Here is a 24938-nt window from a genome sequence, read left to right as displayed (position 1 = left end):
TATTTTTGAGCCAGATTTCAAATAGATGATGCCTCCATCAAGGACTATCCCTGTAAAATATTTAGGTCCCTTTTAATCCTTATTGCAATCCTCCAAGATAGCATAGGCTATCAAGCATCAGAAACTGAATTAATTGATTAACAGCCCATTTACAGAAATGTAAATGTTTGCTTATTTTGTTCTTAACACAAGAATGGACATTTTCAAAGCTTTCTGTCCAATGAATAAACCTTTGTTTGTATTTTTGCAGGTCAAGACTTCTGTGCTAAACCACTGTTGACTTATTTTTAGTGCAGAATCTATCATATTGTGATCAGACTCTTTTTTAATCCATTTGGGGGGGGGGTACTGTTTTCCTGCTCTCACACAGAGGTGAAAAAGCTCAGGTTGACAGGGGATTGTTGACAGTGTATTTCAATGTGGTAAGACTATTTTTCAATATTCGGTATTCTGTAACTTTGCAGACAACTGGTATTTCCAATTGTTATCAACCCCTGACCAAATTGGAGATTCTATAAGGGTCAGTCTAGATGATCTGGAAAGTTCTCCCTGTCTCAATTTTTGGTACTCCTTGAAACTCATCTAGATCCTCTTTCCCACACCTTGCCCATTCATAAGTTAAGTAGGCACAATTTATACACATTTATGACTTGCACTCTCACAATGAGCGGGGAGCAGCACCCTGCCAACTTACTCACCTCACAAAGGACTCAAACCATGACCATGGGTAGAAATCCATTAAACTTCACTCACCACCCTTTGTCCTAATTCTATAACCCATCAAGACTGCCAGCCACCCATTGTCTGTCAATCTCCTAGGACCTACACCACTGGGAGTAAACCCAGTCCATATTCCTCCCCAACCTCCAGAAAGTGGACACAAATGGACAGCAAATGTAACCAATGACAGTTTATTATATTTCCTAACAGACCACTCAGTCAATCCACATCCAAGATTCACTGACATTTAAACTTCTAGCCAATCAGCAGCCAGGAGCGGGCAAGCCCCTTTGCCCAATGATGCTGCAGATTCTAGAAGGTTCACCTGTTTGTCATGTTACCAGATGTGCCTGTTTTTCTATATAATGTCTATGCTTGTACATTGAAACCAATCTGGATTTGGGAACTGTTTGCCCCCAGTGTCTGATCTGCCCAGAGCTGAATAAATCATTTTGTGTTCCTGCCTTTGACCTCTGCATGTTTTACTGGAACAGATTGGAAATTATTGTGTGCTGGGAGGACCCAACATTTGACAACACAATCACAGTTATCATCTAAGTTCATCCTTTGCCTCAACTCATCTTACATGTGCAAAGATGGGGCAGATAATTGGAACTAACAGCACTTTCTAAGTGGAACAGGTTACTCTTTCTTTTGCTGTTTTATTATTTTTTTAAACTTTTTGTTATTTTGGAAATTGGTGCATGGTTGGAACACTTGCTTTGCAAAAGCCCAAAGCCTTTCACAAGATTTATGGAGAGAGAGTGCCTATGGGAAAGACCATAGATCTGTGATAGAAGATCTGTTCAGCCTAGAAAAAAGCCCGAGGTTATGCTCTCAAGCATTTCCTGCAACCAAGAAGCAGCTGATGGAACAGACCTCCTTGTAGAGCTGCTGTCACTTACAGTAGCCAACCCAGTTGGACTAGACACGCAGAACCGAAAAACAGACTGAGAACAAGGCAGCTTCCTATCTTTCCATGACTGAGCAATAGCCACCAGGAAATATCATCACTTTCAGCAGAAGCATCATTAGAGGAGTTGCTGACTGCACTCACAGGGGGTGACACCAACATAACTCTCTATAAAATTTGTGCAGTGTTTCAGCAGAAATGTATAAGTTTTTAATCAAGATATGCTTGTAGTTTGAACTCCAAAAACATTTTCATAAGCTCACCTTACATGTACTATATTGATATAACTACAAGGCTAAAAATCTATGCTAATTTCCTCTTGAACCTTCTAATGCTCATGTGCTTCGGTCAGAGCTGTCATTAGTACTCAGTTACCATGATATTTTAAATCATGTGTTTTTATCTGCATGTGATACAAGTAACGTGCTCTTGTTTTCATCACTACTATTTTTTTATAGCCACTGATCCTGTCCAAAATTTTGCGGGGCATTTTAGCTAAATATTGTGGTCTGATTTGGTCTAAGAGAATGTCCACTTGGGTGACACCATGTCGACCATACCGGGTGACACCAAACCTAGTGATGCTACTCACTGTTGGATCCATCGATTATTGTTGCTATTCAACATAGGGTGCTTTCTGCATTGCAACATTCTGTATCTTAATTCCCAGAAGATAGGGAGTTTGTTTCTGAGTGTGATGAGATCAATCATTTGCCAGGAGCCAACAGCATTATAACTCTCATTTTCCTGGGAGGAATGATCAGAAGCAGCCAAAAAGAAAACTCAGTTTGGAAGCTCCAAATCATTAATGGAGAGAGTCTTGATCAAGATCTTTCTGGTTTAACAGGGCCTTATTAGTTATTTGTAGGTGCTCCGATTTGTTAAAACTGCATCCTTGTTGAAAAGGAAAGGATCAGGGTTGAAGACACTTAGTCCAACAATGGCTTTCTGCACCCCAAGCTCTTTGTGCAACAAACTTGGAACACCCTATGGAATTTACCAAGCAACCTCCCTTTCTCTTGTTTCTAGGGAAAGGAACACCATAACTTTTAAGGCAAAGAACTTGCTTTGCATGCAAAAGATTCTGGTATTTTCAGATACAGCAATCAGGAGTCAGTTATTGGACTGTGTGTGAAGAGAGAAGTAGAAGGTCAAATAATCTGGGGTGGAAGAGGACAACTTCCTATATTCCATTTTGAGTGGAAAAAAAATGCATCCTGGATTTTTTAAAAGCATGCCTTTTAGCATCATTTCCTTGCTTTCCTTTTTTTAGTGTGGTGTTAATATTTAACATTAAGGAGAAATATATGAAAGTAAAAAACTGACCTGCTACATTCAGGAAGACCTAATAAAAGTATATGTGATGAATGCTTTGGTTATTTTCCTAATAGGCTGATACAGGTTTTAAAGCTTATTTAGAAACTGTATTCTGAGAGTAAAAATATTGCAGTAAGTCTGATGCCATATAGTTTTGCAAGAAATGAGAAGGAAAATAATTTCTGGATAGAAGCAGCATCATCCCCCATCTTTCAGTGCTTTCTTGGCACATTCACTCACACATCATCACATGATTCCCTATCAATGCAGACTCTTGAATTTATCTGACTCTTGCCCTCTCCTCTACATTCAAAACCTGAAAAAAGCCTTCTACTCTCTCCAAGGAACCTGGAAGTTCAAATGGGTTGGAAAACTTGTGGTTTGTACCTCAAAAGTTCTAACATTAGCAAAGGCTTACAGGATGACAGCACTGGACTTCAAAGCTGTGCTAAGTCAGGAATTTCTCTCTCTTTTATCTTTAAAATTCTTAGAGAGGGAACGTTTTTGAAGAACCATTTCAGGGACTGCACAGGGACACTTAGTCACCAAATGCTTCTTCAAATATCATCAAATAAGAGACTGCCAAGGTCTAACTCCTTTGAAATCAAGGGTCATTGTATGTTTGCATATCTGAATGCTCATCACCCAGTGACAAAAAGTTTTGCATGTGAAATGATCCAACACTGTTGACAGAATTTTCATGTCATTGGACCTCAATCTAAAGATTTGCAGTGAATGCGGGGACAGTATCAGCTACATGCATTTGGATCATAGTTATTGTGTTATAATCCTTCCCATTTCATATGACTTCTCCAAGAAAAGCTCTCATTCACAAATCTTGTGAGGCTTGAATCCAGATTTCCTTAGTCAACCCAACACCCTACTCATTTCCAGAATAGTATCTCCTCACAAATGGGACTATCACGTAAGAACAAGTTATATCATATGTAGACAAGGATTCAACATGCTTCCTTACTGTACTTAAGCTTAACATAAGCCAAGTCTTATCAAAAGTCCGCACTGGGATGTGATTCATCCTCAAGTTAGATGCTAGAATATATGACATATTAAAGCACCCTTGACCATATTCAACGTAATGTTCCTTCATCATGGCATAATACAAATAAAGTGAATATGTGAACTGATGAACTTCCAAGACCAAAGACATAGTAAAAAATACCTCTCAGGATTAGGTTAAATGGTACTGCCATATTTCTATACCCAGCACCATAAACATTTACACTTCTCAATGATCTGCCTAGAATTCATTTCTCCTCTGCCTTTCATCATTTTGCCATCAGTGCTTCCTAATTCCCTTAGAACAGTAAATTATGCTAGAATCAGCCAAACAGGAACATCCTCACCCCAAATTTTGTCACCTGTCATCTCAACAGCCAATGGCACCACTGTATGCAATACCTATTGTTCCGCGAAATATCAGCATTTTAGAAAAGGACACTTAGAAGCTTCTTAGAAGCTTCTGTGCAGGCCATTTTTACACATGAGCCATCTGTCACTTTTTGCATGACCTTTCCCACATCTGAAATTTCATCATCAAGCCTTCATTTGACTAGAATTTACAAACAAGATGGTGATAATGATGATGATAATGATGATGTTGATGTTGTTTTCCTTCTCTGAGACACACTTAGCAGATTGAGAAGTGTTCTTTATGCCCTTTGTGAAAAATATGCATCTAGCAGTGTAGAATGCTCTCCATGGTCCTGAAGCATGATGTCAAGTTTCAGAGAGAGATTTTTAAAAGAGGGCAGAAACGGAGAGAAAGAGAAAGAAAAAGATGGAGATGGTGGGAAGAAAATAGAGAGCGAGCAGGAGAGAGAGAGATTTACCAGTGTTTTGAAGGGTCAGGCAAGTTGAGTCTTCTTGGTGATTTCCCCCATTCGTTGGATGAGGCTTGCATTGGTGTGACATATTCCGGCATCAGAGCAAGGCTGGGAATGGGATTCTGCCAGAACCCATTGAAATAAAACTTCTGATACTCTGGAAAGGGTGTTCACAAATGGGCATGCTCTCTCTGCTACTCCATGTCCTGCCTTTGAAATGAGTGAACCTGGATCCATGTGTCGGTTGTTGGTAAGACAGCGCAGCATGCAGCAACCACATAGCGCATGGGAAGCTTGCCTTTTGATTGGCTTTCTGAAGCTTTCTCACTTTGGGCCAGTTGCCAAGCAAAACCTTCCAAAGCCAGTTTAATCCCTTGATTTGCAAGAGGTTAATATGCCATTTATTAGTTAGATCGCTGCTGTTCGAAGGCAAAGCAGAGATGTCAATCATGTTCCTTCTCAGAAACCCAAGGATTCACTTGGGTGGCAAGTTAAGAAAGTTTTCATGCCCACCAAAGTGGCATGAAAGTTTGCAAAGAATCAAGATACAAGGAGAAGAATTCCTATCCCCAAACGGAAGGTGTATTAAAAATGTCTATTGCTTGTTTCTTGTAAAACAGTTAGATACCATCATACATTTAATAGGCACGAATTCAAAGAACAGAACTTTAATGGAATCAGTAAATTAGACAAAAGATGATGGGTACTGCCACTTTGAAATGTGTAAGCAATAAAACTACTTCATTAGGTGCCTAATGCTGACAAAGAAGGAGATAGAACTGGGCCACAACAAAGTAACAACTGTGTTTGCAAGGTGGCTTATTCCTTCTCACTTGTATGTTAGCTTATATCAATTTATGATTAAACAATGGAAAAAATATTTATATAAATCTCTTCAATCTACCTTGCTGTATGCAGTAAGGCTAGAGATAGCAATGACTTGGAAGAGCTTAGAAGACTTGTCCTTTCATCACTTATTAGATGGAGTGTGAAACCCCACATTCTTAGAGGAACTGACCCCGAAACTCTGAAACTCCACTTGCTAATAGCAAAATGTTTGAAGGCAATTCTGAAGTTCCATGTATGGTAATCCATTTATAACATATACGGCACATGCAAATTTTAGACATGGCTCTCTGTGGAATAACAAGTATTTTGGAAGCTATCATAACAAAAACATTTTGATGAGCATGCTTTGAATATTGATAATGGTCCATTGTTGTTATATGACTTTGATAGTAATTGATTACATTTCGAATCGTAGAATGTTGTTTGTGATATGGGAGGGTGGGTAAATAATTTACTGTCCCGCTATGTAAACTCCCAATAAAATATGTTTAAGCAAACAAATGAAGGAATATTTAGATATTTATTTATTGTGCAACTTGTTTTATTTAGAGTAGTACCTATACTTCAATTGTTATCAACTCTTGCTGCACAACCTGGTCCAAGCCTGTGATTTCTTGAACTTCAGACTGCTCTACCTTTCATCAATTTTTGATTGTTGTAAACTTGGCACAGGATACAAGAAATGCTGAGATTTCCAAGACTCTCACTCACTCAATGTAAGTTACAGAGCAAGTGTTTCCTCTGATACAAAGTCCGCTCCCTTTGTACATGACCTTGACGCAAACCTCCAAAGCATTCCATCTGTCATATGATTTCCTCCATCAAATAAACCAAATTGGTTTGTTGTCAAAACACAACAAAACTGATGACACATCTTTCTGATGTTTATCCATCTCATGGCCATTCTCCAAAGCAGAGATTTCACCGCAAAAATTAAAGGAGTAGTTCCTACCAAGGGTGCAAGTAAGTAGTAAGTAAGTAAAAGTTTATTTGTATACTGCCCTCTCTCATCTACGATTGGCCACAACTTAGTTTATGAGCAAGTAAATCCTATTGAACCAAACATAGTTTATTTCTGAGTGAGCATGCAATGGATCAGGCAGGCATGAGTCACACTGAATTTGGTGGAAGTTACTTCTGAATCAATATGCTTAGTTGTGGGGGTGTTTGTCACACCAGACCATTGCTGACACTAAATACAAATAAAATGTAAATGTAGATCAGAAAAAGAGCACATACTGTCATCTATTACAAATATGAGGAAGTCTGTGAAAAATTTTGTCACCCAAATTAAAGATATTGTTATAGTCAGGAGGTGCAATGTATTTCTTCATACTTTTCATTTAAAACTAAAAGGCACTTGAAAAGTGGCTCAGATAATGAACAGCCATATCTCACTCTGATTTTGTAGTCTTCCTTAAGACATTGGCATAATATATTAGCTGAAAACAAAACAGGTCAATAGGGAATTCATAATTAGATTTCAGCTACTGCTTGGAATTTTTTTGCATTCCTTCCACATCAGGCAGTAAAGCTTTTTACCTGTTCTTGAAAGCTCTTTAGTATTCTGAGGATGTTTCAACTAATTATCACCAATCCCAATCTTTTTGAAATGTTTCTCTTCCCCAAATTTGCAGACCAAGTCGCACACTAGTTAAACAAGCCTATTTTCATTTTGACCAGCAGTAAACCTTATAATACCCAACACTGAAACATCATTACTTTAATTTTGTTAGCCTTTAGTTTCAGATCATAAATGCTACATGCAGCTAATTTCATTTTGAGACAAGGGAGTATAACTCATGTCATGAAAGAGCTCTTCGATCAGTTGCCTCTAAAAAAGATGTCCTCAGTTTGAATCCTTAACTAACAACCCGGTGACCCTCACAACACAAGTTTCCCACCTTAAGGAGGATTTTTCCCCACCCAAAATATACTTAATAATATGCTCTGTATAACTGAATAATATGACATTCCTTGACACAAACGTGGCAACTAATCTCTCTCTGCTTCTTCTATACATTCTGATCTCTTATACATTTAAATACACCCTTCTCTATTAGATAATCTGTAATTGATCAGGTTACCTTAGCAACTGTAGTCAGGCTGCTCCCAATATGGAGATTTCAAACTGGAACTGGCAAGATTTTCCTCCTTTTAATCTACATTTTTCTGTAGTTTTCACCTTGGAGAGAAATCAAGTTATGTATGCATGTGGCAGGCTTTCGTGAGTCTTCACATTCAGTTGTTAGAATGAATTTGTGCTTTCCCCTCACCATTACAAATATATTTTCTTCTTTGAAAAATTGTTTCTATAGCAAGAAGGGTGGGGGAAATGACAAAGTAGGGGTGAGAGAAGAAGTTCAAGAATTTTCTTAAAAGGAGAAGCAGTACCAATCCATTGGGAGAGAAGAAACTCCATCAAAACGAGCAAGTCTACTAAAGGCGAGCTTTCCTCGGCCAAACTTTGTTTGACAAAGCTCCTGGGTGTTGTCACATTTTCGAAAACTCCACTCGCCTTCTGTTGTGTTTACATCTCTTCGGTTGGCTGAGCCTTTCACATGTTTCACAGACATTCTGGTAACTCCCTTTTTCGCTGGGAAGGAACACCGAGCTCACGCACTGCCACGAAGCTGAGTCCTTGTCCCTGTCTCAGGCTCCTTTTGGAAGATTCATCGCTTCATCTGCCGCTTGGAGAAACTGGGCAAAAGTGACAGGCAAGGAGACGAAAGCTGCGTGTCAGGGTTTCAAACAGTGACCAGCATCTTTCAGAAAAGACTGAGGTGAGAAGTCCAGATGTCAAATCCAAGCAAGCCTTCCTTTTGTAAGGACTCTGAGAAAAAGCTCAGAGCCTCCATTCTCTTTCCAGGAATTTAAAATTGTGAGAGGAAACAACACAGCCTTCATTCACAGAAAACACCAGGGTTGTTGCAGTGCTGATGCTTCTCCTGTGCTCACTGATTTCCCCTTCACTCCTGGATAGAAACAGCAGCTTTTTGCCTGTTTTTCCTCCCAGTCACCTCCACCACTTTGTTCTTGTATGGTGTTTTTCTGTCTTTTCTTCTTCTCTGAATCAGAGAGTGCTTCTGAGGATCTCCACTTCAGTCCTGCCTAAATCTCTTCTCGGTCTCCACTCGCTCATTCCTCTTTCCCCGGCAAAACAATAAGGAGCTGCCTTTCATGGTGGGAGGGAAGCGTGCCTCTCAGACTTGGCTTGTATTTCCTTCCCTTTCCTCCTCCTCCTTTAAAATGTTATGGTCTCATGAATTAAGAAGATACAGTATGTCTGGATCTTACACAAGTCCGTCTCTCTGATTCATCTGGGGGTCTCCTTGGTAACTAGCTGTTTCTCTCCAATGATTTGTGTCACACTCACACGCACACTCCCTCGATTTAAAGATGAACTACAGAGAGGACTGAGAGTGGTATGCTGGGTGCAATTCATTGAGAGATCCAATATGCCTTTGTGCTGTGTTTCAGGGAAATGCTGCTTTTATTTGTGGGAGGGAGACAGGGAGAAGATCATGGAGGAGATTGTGGAGCCCACCTTCCATTTGCTTGCTAGAAATCATGCTTGTCAAATGCTTGCAGACCCATGTTTCACATGCCAACAAAAGGAAGAGAAAGGGACGTGTTTTGTGTAGGTGCTTAACACTATGTAGCAACAAGACATTTCGATCTGGGTCTTGAGCGAGACAGAGAGCAGGTAGCAAAGGTCGAGATACAGGGCCACATCCCATGGGAATAACAATTGGGTTAGTCGATGCTCCTTAATAACCTTCTTCCAGGGCAACTGCAATGCCAGCTGACTTCCCCTTTGCGTGCATATAACCACAAGCACTTAAACCAGTCTCTTTCTAGGGTGCATGTTTGCTTTGTTAAAAGGCAGGCATTGCTTGGAGCAAGTTGTATTCTTACAAAACAGATAGGTCCAAAAAGAAGAAGAAGAAAAGGTTTAACACTTCTTGGTTTCAAGGGGCTGCCATTTACCATTAATGTTATCAATCAAATCTTTTATTAAGGAGAGAACAGCATCCCTGACCCGCCTTGGTAGCACTGCTGTGTCTAAAAGCTACGTGGGAGGAGGGAGGTGAACAAACCTTGGGAAGCAAAAAGCCAGACATCCTGAACTTCTCCATGACGTAGCATTTCACTAGCTTAGCAGTTATTTATTAGCCAGAGGTCCTTCTCTTATCTCCACTGCTACTAGTTTACTTTTCCCTTCATTCTTCTTTTACAGGGAGTGGAAGATCTGAAAATAGTTTAATGAGATCCAGGCAATTAATACATGGAGAATGGTTTTTGAAAGACTGCTCTTTGTTCAGTTGCTTAAAGTATTACCTGACTATACCACCCCCAAAGTACAGCATCCCCTTTTGAACACATTTCAAAGATAAAACACGATGAATAACTATTGCTGTCTTTATGTGCAAAACATAGAATAATATCTTTGAGGCAGCCATAGAAAACAATAGACTCAAATAGAGAAATCAATGTATTAATTAGAAAACTGAAGAACTAGAAGAGGAGGGGGAGGAAGAGAAAGCGGGGGAGAAGGAAATTGTTCTTAGTTGGCATCCTGGCTAAAAACCAGTTTGAGATGGATATCTTTCCACTCTAGGAAACAAGGCCCTGGAAAGCTTGGAAGATATATCAATAAAGCTTCAGTCTTGGCTTTGATCAGATGCAGTGATGGTATAAAAACTAAGGTCTTATATTCTTTTAACATCAACTGACATCTAGGTTTCTATAGACAAAAGCTATGATATGGCTTATTCTCCTGCCTTTCTAGAAGAGCTCCAGCACTCAGTAAGAAGGGAAGGTACATTGTGTGTGGTGTGTGAAGAAGTCAAAGACAAGAGCCCTGGCCACACAAAGAGAAAAAAGTCAGGTAAAAGGTTATCTGACTTCAATCTGTCAGCCAAAGGAGGAGTGGATGTAGGGAGCTTCTTCCCTTCTCCATGACCATAAAAATCTCTTAATCTCAGTTATTAGTTGTGTTTGGGCTGGCCAAGGATATATCTATGTCTGAAACAAAGGAGAAGGTACCACCTGCTCCACAGCAAGAGCAGAAGTTGATTAAAGTGCCCTCCTTCCCCAATAGGGAGACTTGTTGTCTGGTAAAAAAGGGAAGTAGGATAAATTAAGATAACACAACAGAGGCACATAGAATCGTCATTTCTTTTTCCAAAAGAAGGGGATGATAGAGTGAACAGGCACAGTTACTGGGAACGTTACATATTTGATGATGGGTTGGGGAATTCCAGGAATTGTAGCCCCAAAATAAAATTTCTGAGCTCTACTCCAATGAAATAGGTCAAGAGCATGTTGCCATTGTCTACAGCAGGGGTTCTCAAACTGCTCCATGGAGCCCTGAGGTCTCTGTGGGTGATAGTGAAGGACTCCACAACTCATGCTGCTTCTCGCCTCCTCCTCTTTCCTCCTCCCGATAAATCCAGGGAAATTAAAGTTTGAGCTGCAGGAATCAGCAACAGCAGCAGCAGCATCCTCCGCACAGACCCTTTCTCCGCTGCCTCTCTCACTGCCGAGACTCTTTTCTCGCTGCCCAGACCACTCTCTTACCATGCTTTCTTTGTTTCTAAAATCCTATTTTCCTCCCAACACTCAGAGGGTGCTTTGATTGTGTTTTTCCTGCATGGCAGAAAGGGGTTGGACTGGGTGGCCTCTGCGGTTTCTGCGATGATGATGAAGATGATGATTATAATTACAAAGGCTGGATGGCCATCTGTTGGAGGTACTTTGATTGTGTTTTTCCTCCATGGCAGAAGGAGGTTGACCGGATGGCCCCAGGGCTCTTCCACTGAAATTCTGTTAAGTTTATGTTGGTTGAAATTGTCCTTCATTTTTAATATTGTATTGTTCTTTCTTTCCCTTTTTTTGATTGTGTAAATTAATTCATAGGAGCCCCGGTGGCGAAGTGTGTTAAAGCACTGAGCTGCTGAACTTGCGGACCGAAAGGTCGCAGGTTCAAATCCTGGGAGCAGAGTGAGCACCCGCTGTTAGCTCCAGCTTCTGCCAATCTAGCAGTTCGAAAAAAAGGCAAAGTGAGTAGATCAACAGGTACCGCTCCGGTGGGAAGGTAACGGCGCTCCATGCAGTCATGCTGGCCACATGACCTTGGAGGTGTCTATGGACAATGCTGGCTCTTCGGCTTATAAATGGAGATGAGCACCAACCCCCAGAGTCAGACATGGCTGGACTTAACGTCAGGGGAAACCTTTACCTTACCTTACCTAAATTAGTTCATACAAACACTCCCTATACATCTGACACTGGCCCAGTCCATGCTGGATATATACACATTAAATATAATTTAATATATAATATGTAAACATTTATTGGGGCTCCACGAGAAACTTTCACTTCAAAAAGGGCTTCGCAGCTTTGAGAACCTCTGGTCTACAGTGTCTGAAAACTTAGGCTGTTTTCTTACTCTATCTTATTGTAGAGCTTTTGTTTTGAGATTTCAAGACTGGAGGACATGCTCTGGTGTTATCCAAGAGACAGAGGTACTTTGGGATGTATTTCTCTAAAGCAGGGGTCCTCAAGCTTTTTAAGCAGCGGGCCAGCTAACGATCCCTCAGACTGTTGGTGGGCTGGACTATAGTTTGAAAGAAACATCAACCAATTCCTATGAACACTGCACATATCTTATTCGTAGTGCAAAAAAAATTGAAAGAACACTACAATATTTGAAATGAAGAATAACATAAATTTACCAGTATTTCGGTGGGTCTGGGCATGCTTTTGGCTGATGAAATAGTCAAGCTAATTAGGATTGTTGTTATGTGCCTTCAAGTCATTTCAGACTTAGGGCAACTAAGTCTAAAGTTTAGGGCAAGGGCTGGGGCAATGGCCTTAGAGGGCTGCACCCAGCCCATGGGCCTTAGATTGGGGACGCCTGCTCTAAAATTTGTCTGTCTTACAATGCAGTGTTTGACACTGAAGCAGACCGCCTCAGAGAATGATAGATTCTCCTTTACAGCAGGTTTTTAAAGGGAAATTGCATGATCCTCTTTCAGTGATGCTTTAAATGTGGGTTCCCATACTAGCAGGCAGTTAAAACTGGTGCTCTTGCCTCCCTTCCAACTATGAGAAAAGCATAGTTTTTAAATAAGAAGATGTCATGTAAGAGGCACAGTTCCTTTTAAAGTATGAACAGTGTAAAGTTATATTTTTGCTTTAGATGCAGGTTAGAAGAAAAATTGGTTTCAATTTATTTTTAATGACGTTTGGCACAGAGTAGATTGGGCTGGCACTACTGTAACTGCTTGCTGTGACAACTGCTCCAGGATGAATTGCATTTTTTTGCTTCCCAACAATGTCACCAGTTAATGTTTGCATGATTATCAGTAGTGACTTTTCATTTCCTTTCAGTGGACTGGATAGCTGCTCTGAATTGTAGTCTGAACATTAAAAGAGCTATCCAGTGTATTGAAATCTAATGTGAAATAAAATCCAGTCCCTTAGTTAACTCTTTAAAACTATGTCACACAAAAACTCAGACCGATCCATCACCTCTTGATGATAAGAGCCAGCAGCTTCCATTGGTTTGTGTAACCTGCTGCACAGACTTCCATCTGATATTAAAAAATGATTAGTGATTAATCATTCTGATCATTCTAAAATCAACCAAAGGATGAAACACCTAAGATTATGGCTTAAATCCTTGTTGGTCCCTAGTAGAGTAGACCTGATGAATCAATGTGATTTGCCTATACGTTATGTTATTATCTAACAATTGAGTGAATTACCCAAATTCTATTGGATAGTACCAACTAGAGGCATCAAGTGAATCAAACTTGAAAGACTATGGACTTTATCGCATGAATCTACTATTCTACTGGAGCCTCCTATGGCCTAGGGGATAAAAGCCTCGTGACTTGAAGGTTGGGTTGCTGACCTGAAGGCTGCCAGGTTCGAATCCCACCCGGGGAGAGTGCGGATGAGCTCCCTCTATCAGCTCCAGCTCCATGCGGGGACATGAGAGAAGCCTCCCACAAGGATGGTAAAAACATCAAAAAAACATCCGGGCGTCCCCTGGGCAACGTCCTTGCAGATGGCCAATTCTCTCACTCCAGAAGCAACTCCGGTTGCTCCTGACACAAAAAAAACAAACCTATTCTACTAAACTTGTGCTATCATTGGTTAGCAAATACATATTGGATTGTGCACCTTTGATATTGCATTTCTCTTCAATCACACAATTACATGAATTTGCCAATTTGTGGTTCCTCTAATGTACTTCTGCATGTCATCAGAACCTTGTCTTCACACACCACTGCTGTTCTTTAATTTTTTTAAAAATTGACCTGTTCTGACTTACATGCAAATTCAACTTAAGAACAAACCTACAGAACCTATCTTGTTAGTAACTTGAAGACCCCCTGTAAAAGGAAAATGGCAAGCTTGAGAATAGCAAGGAGGAATGGGGGGGGGGGGAGAGGAGAATCCTGACATCACTTTAAAAAGGTAAAGGTTTCCCCTGACGTTAAGTCCAGTCGTGACCGACTCTGGGGGTTGGTGCTCATCTCCATTTCTAAGCCAAAGAGCCGGTATTGTCCGTAGACACCTCCAAGGTCATGTGGCCGGCATGACTACATGGAGTGCCGTTACTTTCTCGCCAGAGTGGTACCTATTGATCTATCCACATTGGCATGTTTTCAAACTGCTAGGTTGGCAGGAGCTGGAGCTAACAGCGGCCGCTCACGCAACTCTCGGGGTGTGAACCTGGGTCCTTTCGGTCTCCAGCTCAGTGCTTTAACGCACTTCGCCACCCGGGCTCCAACATCACTTTACTGTTGGCATATTGACACAGAAGTGGAAGGGATCCCTTGCACCAAGATAGATGTTGGAAACATTACAGGATCTGTATAGGGAAGGGGGAGTCCCTGAAAGGAAGCATGCTGGCATTGGGACTCACATGGCTTACTGCAATAGGGACCATCCTCATTGGTAATGGCCCAGCTGAAATGCCAATTTGCCTGCCTCATGAGATAAAGTCCTATGTCCATATGGGCCTTCCCGAGGCTTGAGGCCTTTAGAAGAGGCCCTTTTTCCAATCCCACCACCTGCAGAGGATGTTAGTGGGTATGTGAAACTTCTTTCTGAGGCCCCTTCCACACAGCTGTATAAAATCCCCATTGAACTGGATTGTGTGGCTCAGATAACCCAGTTCAAAGCAGATATTGTGGATTATCTGTCTTGATATTCTGGGTTATATGGTTGTGTGGAAGGGACCTGAGTCTTCAGCACATTACTGATTTCTGGCAGGAGAGGGGTGCAGTTAGTTTATTTTTAAGATAGATGTGGTAAGATTTATGATTGTGGCAATGCTGTGACTATTTCTAAAAACATGAATAGGAAACAGCTAGAAGGTCATAAGTTAATTTACCAAAAGGAAACTAATGGGATGCCACCCAAGTGTGCTGTATTGATTTAGCTGCACTACTTTGAACTGCATTTTAAACCTTTTTATTATATGTTTAAATTATTTTTAGTATATTTAGTGGTACTTAATACTTTAATTCCATTTTAATCTTGATCTCTGTTAATCTGTAAACGGCCTTAAATCCCAGCTTTGGGAAAAAGACAGGATACAAACTAAATAAATAGTGAATAAAATATAAACAAAGTTCCTCTTCATCACCACCATCATCATCAAATCACATTTACTGATGTGTTGCCTCACAATTCCATAATGGATTCGCAATTTAGTGTAGGTACAGTTCTGAAAAGGCCCCCAGAAGCCTTAAAGCTTGAAGTGTTGGTAAGGGGTCTACCCTTTAGGCAGACCTAAAGATTTCACTCTCACTTATAGGGTCCTGCAATTTTGGTGAGAGTTCCCTAGATTTACATTTTAATAAATGTCTGGTTGAGAAGTAATCCAGATATTGTGCTATCTTTGGAACTGGAGTTCTTCACCCCAGGAAAATCTGTGGGAGTTGTTTCAGGGGTAGACATTTTGCCTGAGCTGACCTCTTTCAGATTGCTCTCCTTCACTGCTCTGCTCATTTCAGCTCCAAACAAGTTAAATAGGATACAGATTAAATAAAGTGGCCCTTATTCAGCCCAAACTTTGTGTCTGGTTCATTAATCCACAGGTGGTCATCAAACATTGTCTGCAGTCTTGGTGATGTCTTACACATGTGTGTGTTTCCTTATGGAAGCGCCTGGACATTTGTACCCAGTGTAGACTTTCTGCATTCAGTTCAAGATCGCAAAAGCAGATTTACACATGAAATGTCACAATGCATTGAGCATTGCACTTACAGATGTGCATTGCACATAATACACTGGATGCACAGATCTACATGCTGAGTTTCATGTATAATTTTGTGATGCATTTGTGAGTCTGTGTTGCGTGTCTACCACATAACTCCATGAGTGTAAAATTACCCTTCAAACTCAAAGTAGCACCTCAGCCAAGTTCTATTTCCATGTTGTAAAGGATGCCCAATTTCTTGCCCCAGAACATGACATGTGACTGTGTGGTCTTGGCCCAGTGCATAACTCACTCAAGTTGGTGCAGCCATCAGACTCAGGGGAAAGCATCAACAAACGGTATATCTGTAACAGCCTGCATTTCCCCCCTTTAGCGGTGACATTTAACTAGCTAACCTTCATTGTCAGCTTCCTTCTGTGCGACTCTTGCACCTGTCTGCACTTGACTGACCTTTCCATATTGTAACACAGAGGATGATTTTTTGGCACGTGCTAGACAGCAATTTGAGACATGTAAAATGCACTTGCCCCTGGCAACAGAGTTCTTCTGGGACTTCTGTGCCACTCAGAAATCCACTGCCTCCCCATGTATCAGACTCCTAATGTTTTGGTTTTAATATTATTTTGTGTGTGTATGTGGGGAGGGGCTAAGAGAGGAAATTACAAACCTGCCATAAGCAACAGTGATGCTAACTATAGGTTTTGTAGGTTTTAGGCAATGAAGACTATTCTTATTGGACTATATCTCTATTTAGCTTTCAGCATTTGTAGCAGGCCTATCCAATTAAACATTCTAGGAGTTTTTTTTTAAAAAAAACAATAATGGAAGCAATGCAAGGTAATAACATGGACTAGCATTTTGCTTGGGATTTATATTTTTATAAATGGCCTCCCATGTGTGCTAAGTGGAATTGAATAGTTTGCAGTTCACCCAGGGGCAGAGGTGATGCTATAACGTATCTGCTGCACAGCAACAGGCAAACACTCAATCACTACACCATGCTACAGATTCATAAAGTTATGAAATATAGACTATGAGATAGGAAAAACTAAATCACAGAATCACCAACACCACTGTTAGCTTCCTAGTTAGTAGGGTAGTGTGCACACTCTGGATTTTTGTTCAAACTTTGAATGACCTATCCAAAGTGCTGAACATGTGTTTTTTTTAAAGGTGGGGACAATGTTTCAGCACCTTGCATAGCACCTGAAAGTTATGGATTAGATCCCGGAGTGGATTTATTGCTGCTCTGGTATGGATGTTACCAGCTTCCATGGGGAAAAAACATGCTGAAAACCTCTGAACCATCTAAAGAGAACTAATAAGAATAGTAGTGGCACACAATAGTTGAATATTTGGACTTTTCAGAAGCTCGATGTAACAAAATTGTTTCTGCAGACTACCTTGTAATGAGCAAAGAGGGCAATTTTAAACATTGGAAGGCACCAACGCACCAAATTAATTATATTTACCTCTGTACAGACTTCGCATTGTGCAATCAATCTAATGGGCTCATGGTCTTTTGTTGTCATGCATTTTCAGAACATTTTTGATTTACCCTAAGGGAAACCTATCATGGGATTTTCTTGGCAAGATTTATTCAGAGGTGGTTTGGCTTTGTTTCCCTCAGAGGCTGAAAGAGTGTGACTTGCCTAAGCTCACCTAATTCTGACCTCAGGATTAGTATGAATTATAGTTCATTAACATCTGCAAAAGTCCTCCACTTGATTTATGCTCTAAAAATTCATTCTTTACAATCCTTTTCCTATGCCTTGAGATTCCTTGTCCTTGGTGCTGAAGAGGAAAAGGACAGCCCTGTGTTCCACAGTATCAAAGGAAAAGACCTCCATAAATTGCTTTCCCCTGTATTTCATGTGTTTGCCCAGGGGAGGAATGACCCCCATCTTGATTTCGAGACCCGGCATTCATCAGAATGTCACTGTTCTTCAGGGATGGTCAATATAATAGAAGAAAAGGGTTCAGAACCTGTAATGCGACTCAATTGTTGTGTTTCATTGTATGACTAGGGGCGAGAGGGTAAAGAAATGTAAGTTGGAGTCTCTCATGCATAATTCTCATTCATGACTTGTCAGCAAGCATCTCTCAAAATACAGAAAATACTGATGTATTCATTGGCTCCTTACACAATTTCTTTCCCAATATACATTGCGTACAAATAATTATTTGTCATACATGGGATTGACTGACAAGCATGTAACTTTTTTAAAGAAGAAACCTGGAGTAATTTAGTAGATGTGCACCCAAATGTTTGCAGCTATAGTAATACAGTAATATAATTCAAGTAATATAATGCTCCCCTGTATTCTATCTATCTCTATCATCTCTATCTCTATCTCTATCTCTATCACTATCTCTATTTCTATCTCTGTCTGTCTGTCTATCCCACCCTGTATCGCATTATTTTAGGAAGACATAAAATTAAATCAGTCTAACCAATTTAACCAATATAAAACAACAGATTAAGGGATATCAGGTGGGCAGGGTAAAAAACTGAAATTCTGAAGACTCACAGCCTGTTAGTAGGTAACACTAAGCTACAAGGGATAAAGGCCTTATTTTCCTCTGCAATTTAGCAAATGCACTATTAAAGATATCATTACAAATGTATAACTATGTATCATCTTCTGACTGGACCCCCTAAGTGTGCCGTAACAACCAGTAGATACCCTGAACAATGAAGGTCTGTTCTGCTGGTGTCCAGGGTGCTGTAGGATGATGTTTCCAACCCCGCTCTATTACTGAAGTACAGCTTGAGAAGGAGTTGTGACAGGTGTCCGGGTTCAGATTGTCACACTGGAGACCTCTGGCAGGAGTGGTTGGAAATGTCAATCTGCAGCATGCCAAACACCGTCAGGACACCATAATACCCAAGTCATGCACTTTCCAGTGTCTCTGTGTGGATTCTGGCATTATGATGCCACTAGATCCTCATTTTGAAACAAGAAGAACAAAAGTAAAAAAGAAAAGAAAATAATGGTTGAATTTTGGATTCTGGCATGCAATGACACTGATGTATTAATACAGGGAGAGGAGCAACCAGAATTATTGACATCTTCCCTCCTTTTTTGTCCTCTGGAGAAAAGAGACTTTTTAAAAAACCCTTTAAAAAACCCCGAGTTTATGCACAATTTCATCCCCAACACCCTTATTTCTTTCTGTCTCAGCAGATTGTTGCTATTTGGGGAAAGCAGCAAAAGGTGACAGCAGTTATTTATATACTTCAACACTGTGCTTATCCCAGCTGTTGCCCGTGTGATAAACATTCTCCTGTTTGGTGGTAGAATTCCTTCAAAGAAGGTGTACCTTTTTCTGCCACTCTGCACAGTACACACGTTGTTTCGAGAGCTCATTAAAATCCAAAGTCATTTTCTTTTTCCCTGTTTTCCCATTCTACCTAGTTATCAGTCTGGGATAAACATATGGGAAAGTGAGAGGGAGAAAAATGTGGGAGGGAAAGAACAAAAGCAAATCAGGTTGTGTGAGAGGATTTATGAATTGGACCTCCTGAAGGGCAAGTTTCATAGCTTGAAGAAAATCCTGCCTCCTCCATAAAGTTCTTGATGGCATACTAAGAAAAAAGGTTCCATTCATTGTCAGAAACCAAAACAGAAAACTTTTTTATTTTTAGCTCACCCCCCGTAGTCAAGCCATATTTTACATGCTAATCTATGCAATGGAAGAAGTGAAACTATATAGAAAATACACTAAGAGGTGCAATAATTGTTACAAAGAAAGTGCTGATGAATGATGCAAAGTTTGCATGAGGAATACTTACAGGTCTGGTTATAAATAGAGGTGAATGCCTGCAGAGGCATTCTTTAACTCTGGCTAAGTCAAGCATAGAATTGGAAGGCATCACCAGGGTCACCCAGCCCACTCCCATTTTGCTATGCAGAAATACACAATCAAAGCACTCTTAACACATGGCCATCCAGCTTCTGAATAAAATCCTAAAGAGAAGGAGACTCCTCCAAACTCCAAGGCAGTGTTTCTACAGTCAAACAGCTCTTGCCATCAAGATTTTTTCCCTAATGTTTAGATGGAATCTTATTTCCTGCAGTTTGCTTCCTCCATGTTTTAGTCTTCAGAGCATAATTCATTAGAGAGATGGGGAATTTATCCAAAGTGATAAGGTTTCAGGAGCCTCATTCTGTTGTACTGCAATTCTTACCACCTCTATTCATTAGAGTAGGGCCCGGTATTAGTTTCATATGTTTCATCTGTGCTTTTGTACCATGTTGTTCATTTGTATGGCATCGTACGGCAGATGCCTCCCTACACGGATGAAGCAATGAAATGAAAATGAAAGCAGCACAAAACCGTTTGCTTTGCTGCTGTTCATTCCACGTAGCACTCCTTGAGTGTTCCTGGGAGCATTTCCTGGTTTTCTGAGCCAGTTTTGGCCAGTCAGAGGAACTGAACATTTAATGAGGTGAACGTCCCCAAAGAACTCATTGCGGTTGCGTCCTTCTTAGCTGCTGGGTGGTGGTGCTACTGCTTTGCCTGTTGCGTTTGTTGCCTCTTGCCTGCCTCAGTGCCTGCCTTGCAGCCTGCTTATTCTTTAACCTCAGGTCTCCTCAGCATATCGAGAGGAAAATCTCTCAGAATCAGTGGTACCTTGAACCCTGTCTTTAACCTCAGTTCTCCTCTACAGATTGTCTCAGAATCATTGGTATCTTAAGCCCTTAAATTAAAGGGCGGGACCAGTGGGGAAAGAGGAAATGTTTTTAAGGAGATTTTATTTATAGAAAATTTTAAAAAATCTCTAAAATTTGGGGGATGAGCCACACCTTGGAGGGCTAAAAGTGGTAGATATGCCCTTCATGTGTGGTGATTTTCACCCCTCTAGCCCTAAAACCGAGTGGAAGGGGAGCCTGAGCAGCCCGCCCATTGCCACCAATGAGACAAATGCATTTGTATATTCGGATGGTGAAACAAAGAGCTCATTCGTATGGGCACCAGTTTCAAAAGCGGCAGACAGACACAGAAATGGGGCCATATGAATGGAACAAACAGAAACGGGTAGCGATTTTATACAAATGCACAAGACTACTATCCATTGCCCTATAAAGATGGGGCTGATGAGACTCAAAGTGCAACAATAGCTGTAGTGCTGACTGAAGTTGAACAACATGTAGAGGGTGTCAGTGTCCACACTATACAACCTGGCTGCTACTTTCTTCCTTTGCTTGGCCTTGTGGTTGATTACAGTGATGGGGAAAGCTGTTTGCAGATGCTCAGGTACCATTATTGTTAGGAACTCCTGAGCTCCAGATGCAGTGAAGAGTAAACAGTAGTAAATCAGTCCTAAATAATAAATGGTCATGTATTGATGATGAATACATAAAATATGCTGAGATGACTTTGCTGCCCATATTGGAGTCCTGCTAGGGAGGGCATAACAGCTCTGGAGTGGATGTATATGTGTACCATTCAGCAAAAAGGGAGAACATAATAGGTGGTGACAAAGTAACATTTCAGTAGCTCCCCATATGATGAAGCCTTCATCATATGGAGATGACAGCCCCTGCTGTATAGTGCCGATACAGGAAAATCCTGGTGACTGGGGAGAGCTCTGTAATATCTAGGTTGTCTGTATTAACTAGGCTCCGCATCTAAAAACAAAGCAAGACAGATACAGAATGTGCTTTCTGGGTATAATACATAAGAAAGACATGAGAAGGGAAATGATAAAGATGCAAGATGTGAAGCTGGGTTTTAGTTATAATTTTTAGCAGAAGAAAGGGCCAGTTGGATATTCAGAAAAAATAATAACCATGGAGGGTTCATTCATATTACTTTAAAGTAGACAATGAAGACAATTGAAATAGTCCAAGATTTTTCATATCTTGGCTCTATCATTAATCAGAATGAAGTCTGCAGTCAAGAAATCAGAAGAGGACTAGGATATGGAAGAGTAGCAAGATATTTCATTGACTACTAAAGTCAAAATCATCCATGCCATTGTATTCCAATTTCTATGTATGGCTGTGAAGGTTGGACAGTGAAGAGTGATAGGAAGAAAATCAACTCACTTAAAATCTGATGCTTGGGAAAAGTTCTATGGATACTGTGGACATTACCTTAGATGGAGTTTAAAAAAAAGTTTAGATCAGATTCACGGTTTTAAATCTGGAAGCTACTACCTGCATGACAGACATACTTACTAATTGTGTAAGTGGCTTGCAACTTAACAACTTGCAGTTCAAAGTGGGAGGCCATTTCTATGACAAGATTGGCGTCTCATAGGCTTATGCATCTTCCAGCCCAAATGCCATTTACACCTTATTTGAAAAAAAGAAACATGTAGATTCTGAACATAGTTTTGTTGCTGTTGTGAGCCTGCAAGTGGTTTTCCACGTATAGTGACCCTAGTATGAACCCATCAAGAGGTTAGCCATTGCTTTCTTCTAAGGCTGAGAGAGTATTACTTGCCCATGGTCACTTGGTGGGTTTTATGGTTGAGTGGGGATTTGAACCCAAGTTTCCAAGAGTTGTAGTCCAATGCTCAAACCACTATACCCTGCTGGCTCCCAAATTAGTGAGTTAATTTGGAGCCCGCGGTGGTGCAGCAGATTAAACCGCTGAGCTGCTGAACTTGTTAACTGAACGATCGGCAGTTCGAATTTGGGCAGTGGGGTAAGCTCTCGCTGTTAGCCCCAGCTTCTGCCAACCTAGAGTTTGAAAACATTCGAATGAAAGTAGATCAATAGGTACCGCTCCGGTGGGAAGGTAACAATGTTCCATGTAGTCATGTTGGCCACATGACCTTGGAGTGCCTATGGAAAACAACGTCTCCTTGGCTTAGAAATGGAGATGAGCACCAGCCCCCAGAGTCGGACATGACTAGACTTACTGTCAGGGGAAAACCTTTACCTTAACCTAATACAAATTTAGGCGGTTTGTAATTCCCTGGATATATTACAAGCCCCACTCTCTTGTCCTGAAACTGTAATATATATGTTAATTTGTAATTTAAAATGAGATTTGTTACTGAGTTCTTTTCTTTCTATACCTGTGGAGTTCCTAAGACTGGCTTGATTAGGTAGCCCAATTGAATTGATGCCGATTGACTTTGGGTAGGCTCAGATATCATTTATTATGTTATCCCAGATTTATCTAGTCAGTTTTGTAGCAGACACACAGGGACTAATGACTGAGTTCTACACCACTCCACCATAGTGAAAATATCTGCTAGTGAACCTATGTTAATCTCTAAACTGAATAACACAGTGAACATATGTGGTTGAAAAGAACCTGTTCTGTAATTGCTAGAAGCTGAAACCGCAGCTACTATGTGGAGTTTCAGGGCAGGGAAAGTAGATGGAGGAGGCAAAAGAATGGTTTACCCCAAGGCAGCGTTCTTGCATCGACTTTGTTTAACATCTTTATGAATGATCAGTTACCACCACCACTCACAAAGAGCTTTATATATACTGATGACTTTGGCCTAACAATGCAATCAAAAGACTTTGGAACAGTTGAAAACCAACTCACTAATGCCTTGAAAGATCTCTCCAGCTACTACAAAGAGAACCACCTGAAGCCTAACCCTGCCAAGACATAAGTATGTGCTTTCCACCTATGTAACCGCGGAGCCAACAGGAAACTGAAAGTTACTTGGGAAGGCCAATAGCTCAAAAACTGTTTCCATCCTAACTATCTTGGTGTCGTCTTAGATTGAACACTAACATTTAGGAAACACTGTATGAATACCAAGCACAATAACATCCTGCAGAAACTTACTGGCAGCGCATGGGGTGGGGTGCAAACCCAAAAGTAATAAGAACATCAGCCCTGGTCTTGTTTACTCAACTGTTGAGTATGCCTGTCCTATCTGGCACAGGTCTGTCCATGTGAAGCAGGTGAACATAGCACTGAACGAAACATGCAGAATAATCACAGGATGCCTTAAACCTACACCTGTTAATAAACTCTACAAGCTAGCTGGCATTGCTCCCCCCCCAATGTACGACAAGATGTTGCTGCTAACTGTGAGAGAAATAAGGTTGAATCCTGTGAAAGCCACTCACTGCATGACTATCAGTCTCCTCCCAATAGACACAAATCAAGGAAAAGCTTCATGAGAACCACCACTTCTCTTAATGTTCCTCCAGCAACAGCAAGAGTGTCCCTCTGGGCAGCTAAACAAGGCAATCCCAACTGGGTGGCCCCCCATGAGGGTCTGCTTCCAGGGGCAAATGAAGAATGAACAACTTGGAAGTCCCTGAACAGACTCAGAAGCAGAGTGGGCAAAGGACAACCTGGCAAGATGGCACTACCTGAAGGAATCCTCCACCTTGTGTGACTGTGGAGCTGAACAAACAACTCTGCATGTGTGTGCTTGCCCACAATGCCCTGCCTCATGTACAGAAGAAGAGTTGTTTAAAGCTACAGACAATCCAGTTGCTGTTGCCCGCTTTAGGTCTAAAACTATTTAGCTTCTTGTAATTCCTTTATTTCATCACTTTCAAACTTATTTAAAAACTTATTTTGACATGAAATGAATAAATAAAAATTGCTATCTGAAATGTGCATAGGCAAGGAATAGAGGCAATGCACATTTGCTGAAACCATTAAACAAGCATAACAACAAAATAATAACCTGGAACATTATAGACCTGTTTTTGACTGTAGAATTCTGGGAATTGTTATCCCCACAAGTAATGTTCCAAAGCGCTGACATTTTCTGTACCTATATACATCCAAGCAGTCACGTGTCTCACACGCACAGTCAGCCAGACACCTACTGCTAGCGTTCGGCTCCCCCATTTAATGAACTCCCATTTTTAAAATATGCAATGCATGATGCTATCAATTAAATTCAAGCATATTGCAATCTTCATTTATTTTGCTCTGGGAAATTACAAAAGTCAAAAGTATTGAATTTAGAACTCGGGATGATACATTATGCAGTGAATAGTCTGCAGTGTTCATGTTCGTAATAAAATTGCTTACATTATGAAGCAATTATCACAGACTGAAATGCCAATAGCATTTGGCAGGAACGTCTGTGCCGCAGGTTCTC

At 40.7% G+C, this 24938-nt stretch overlaps 1 protein-coding gene across 8 annotated transcripts in view; it reads right to left on the bottom strand.

The window, feature by feature from the left end:
• The window catches only part of LOC100564707 (calcium-activated potassium channel subunit beta-2), a 283641-nt gene that overhangs the window by 139571 nt on the left and 119132 nt on the right, over nucleotides 1-24938 (bottom strand). For 2 of the 8 annotated variants that reach the window (XM_062976779.1, XM_062976780.1), the window contains exon 1: nucleotides 4801-7692. The exons of 2 other annotated variants lie outside the window; for them this stretch is intronic. In XM_062976779.1, coding sequence (XP_062832849.1) covers nucleotides 4801-4892 — 92 coding nt within the window. In that variant the 5' untranslated portion in view covers nucleotides 4893-7692. Of the gene's footprint in view, nucleotides 1-4800; nucleotides 7693-7730; nucleotides 9064-24938 lie in introns of those variants that run through there. 4 more of the 8 variants (XM_062976786.1, XM_062976788.1, XM_062976781.1 and 1 more) reach the window with 4 other exon arrangements.

Source organism: Anolis carolinensis, chromosome 3 (genome assembly GCF_035594765.1).
Source record: "Anolis carolinensis isolate JA03-04 chromosome 3, rAnoCar3.1.pri, whole genome shotgun sequence".
NCBI classification, from domain to species: Eukaryota; Metazoa; Chordata; class Lepidosauria; order Squamata; family Dactyloidae; genus Anolis; species Anolis carolinensis.
Note: the sequence above shows the minus strand (reverse complement) of the source record. Positions and strands in the feature narration are given on the sequence as shown.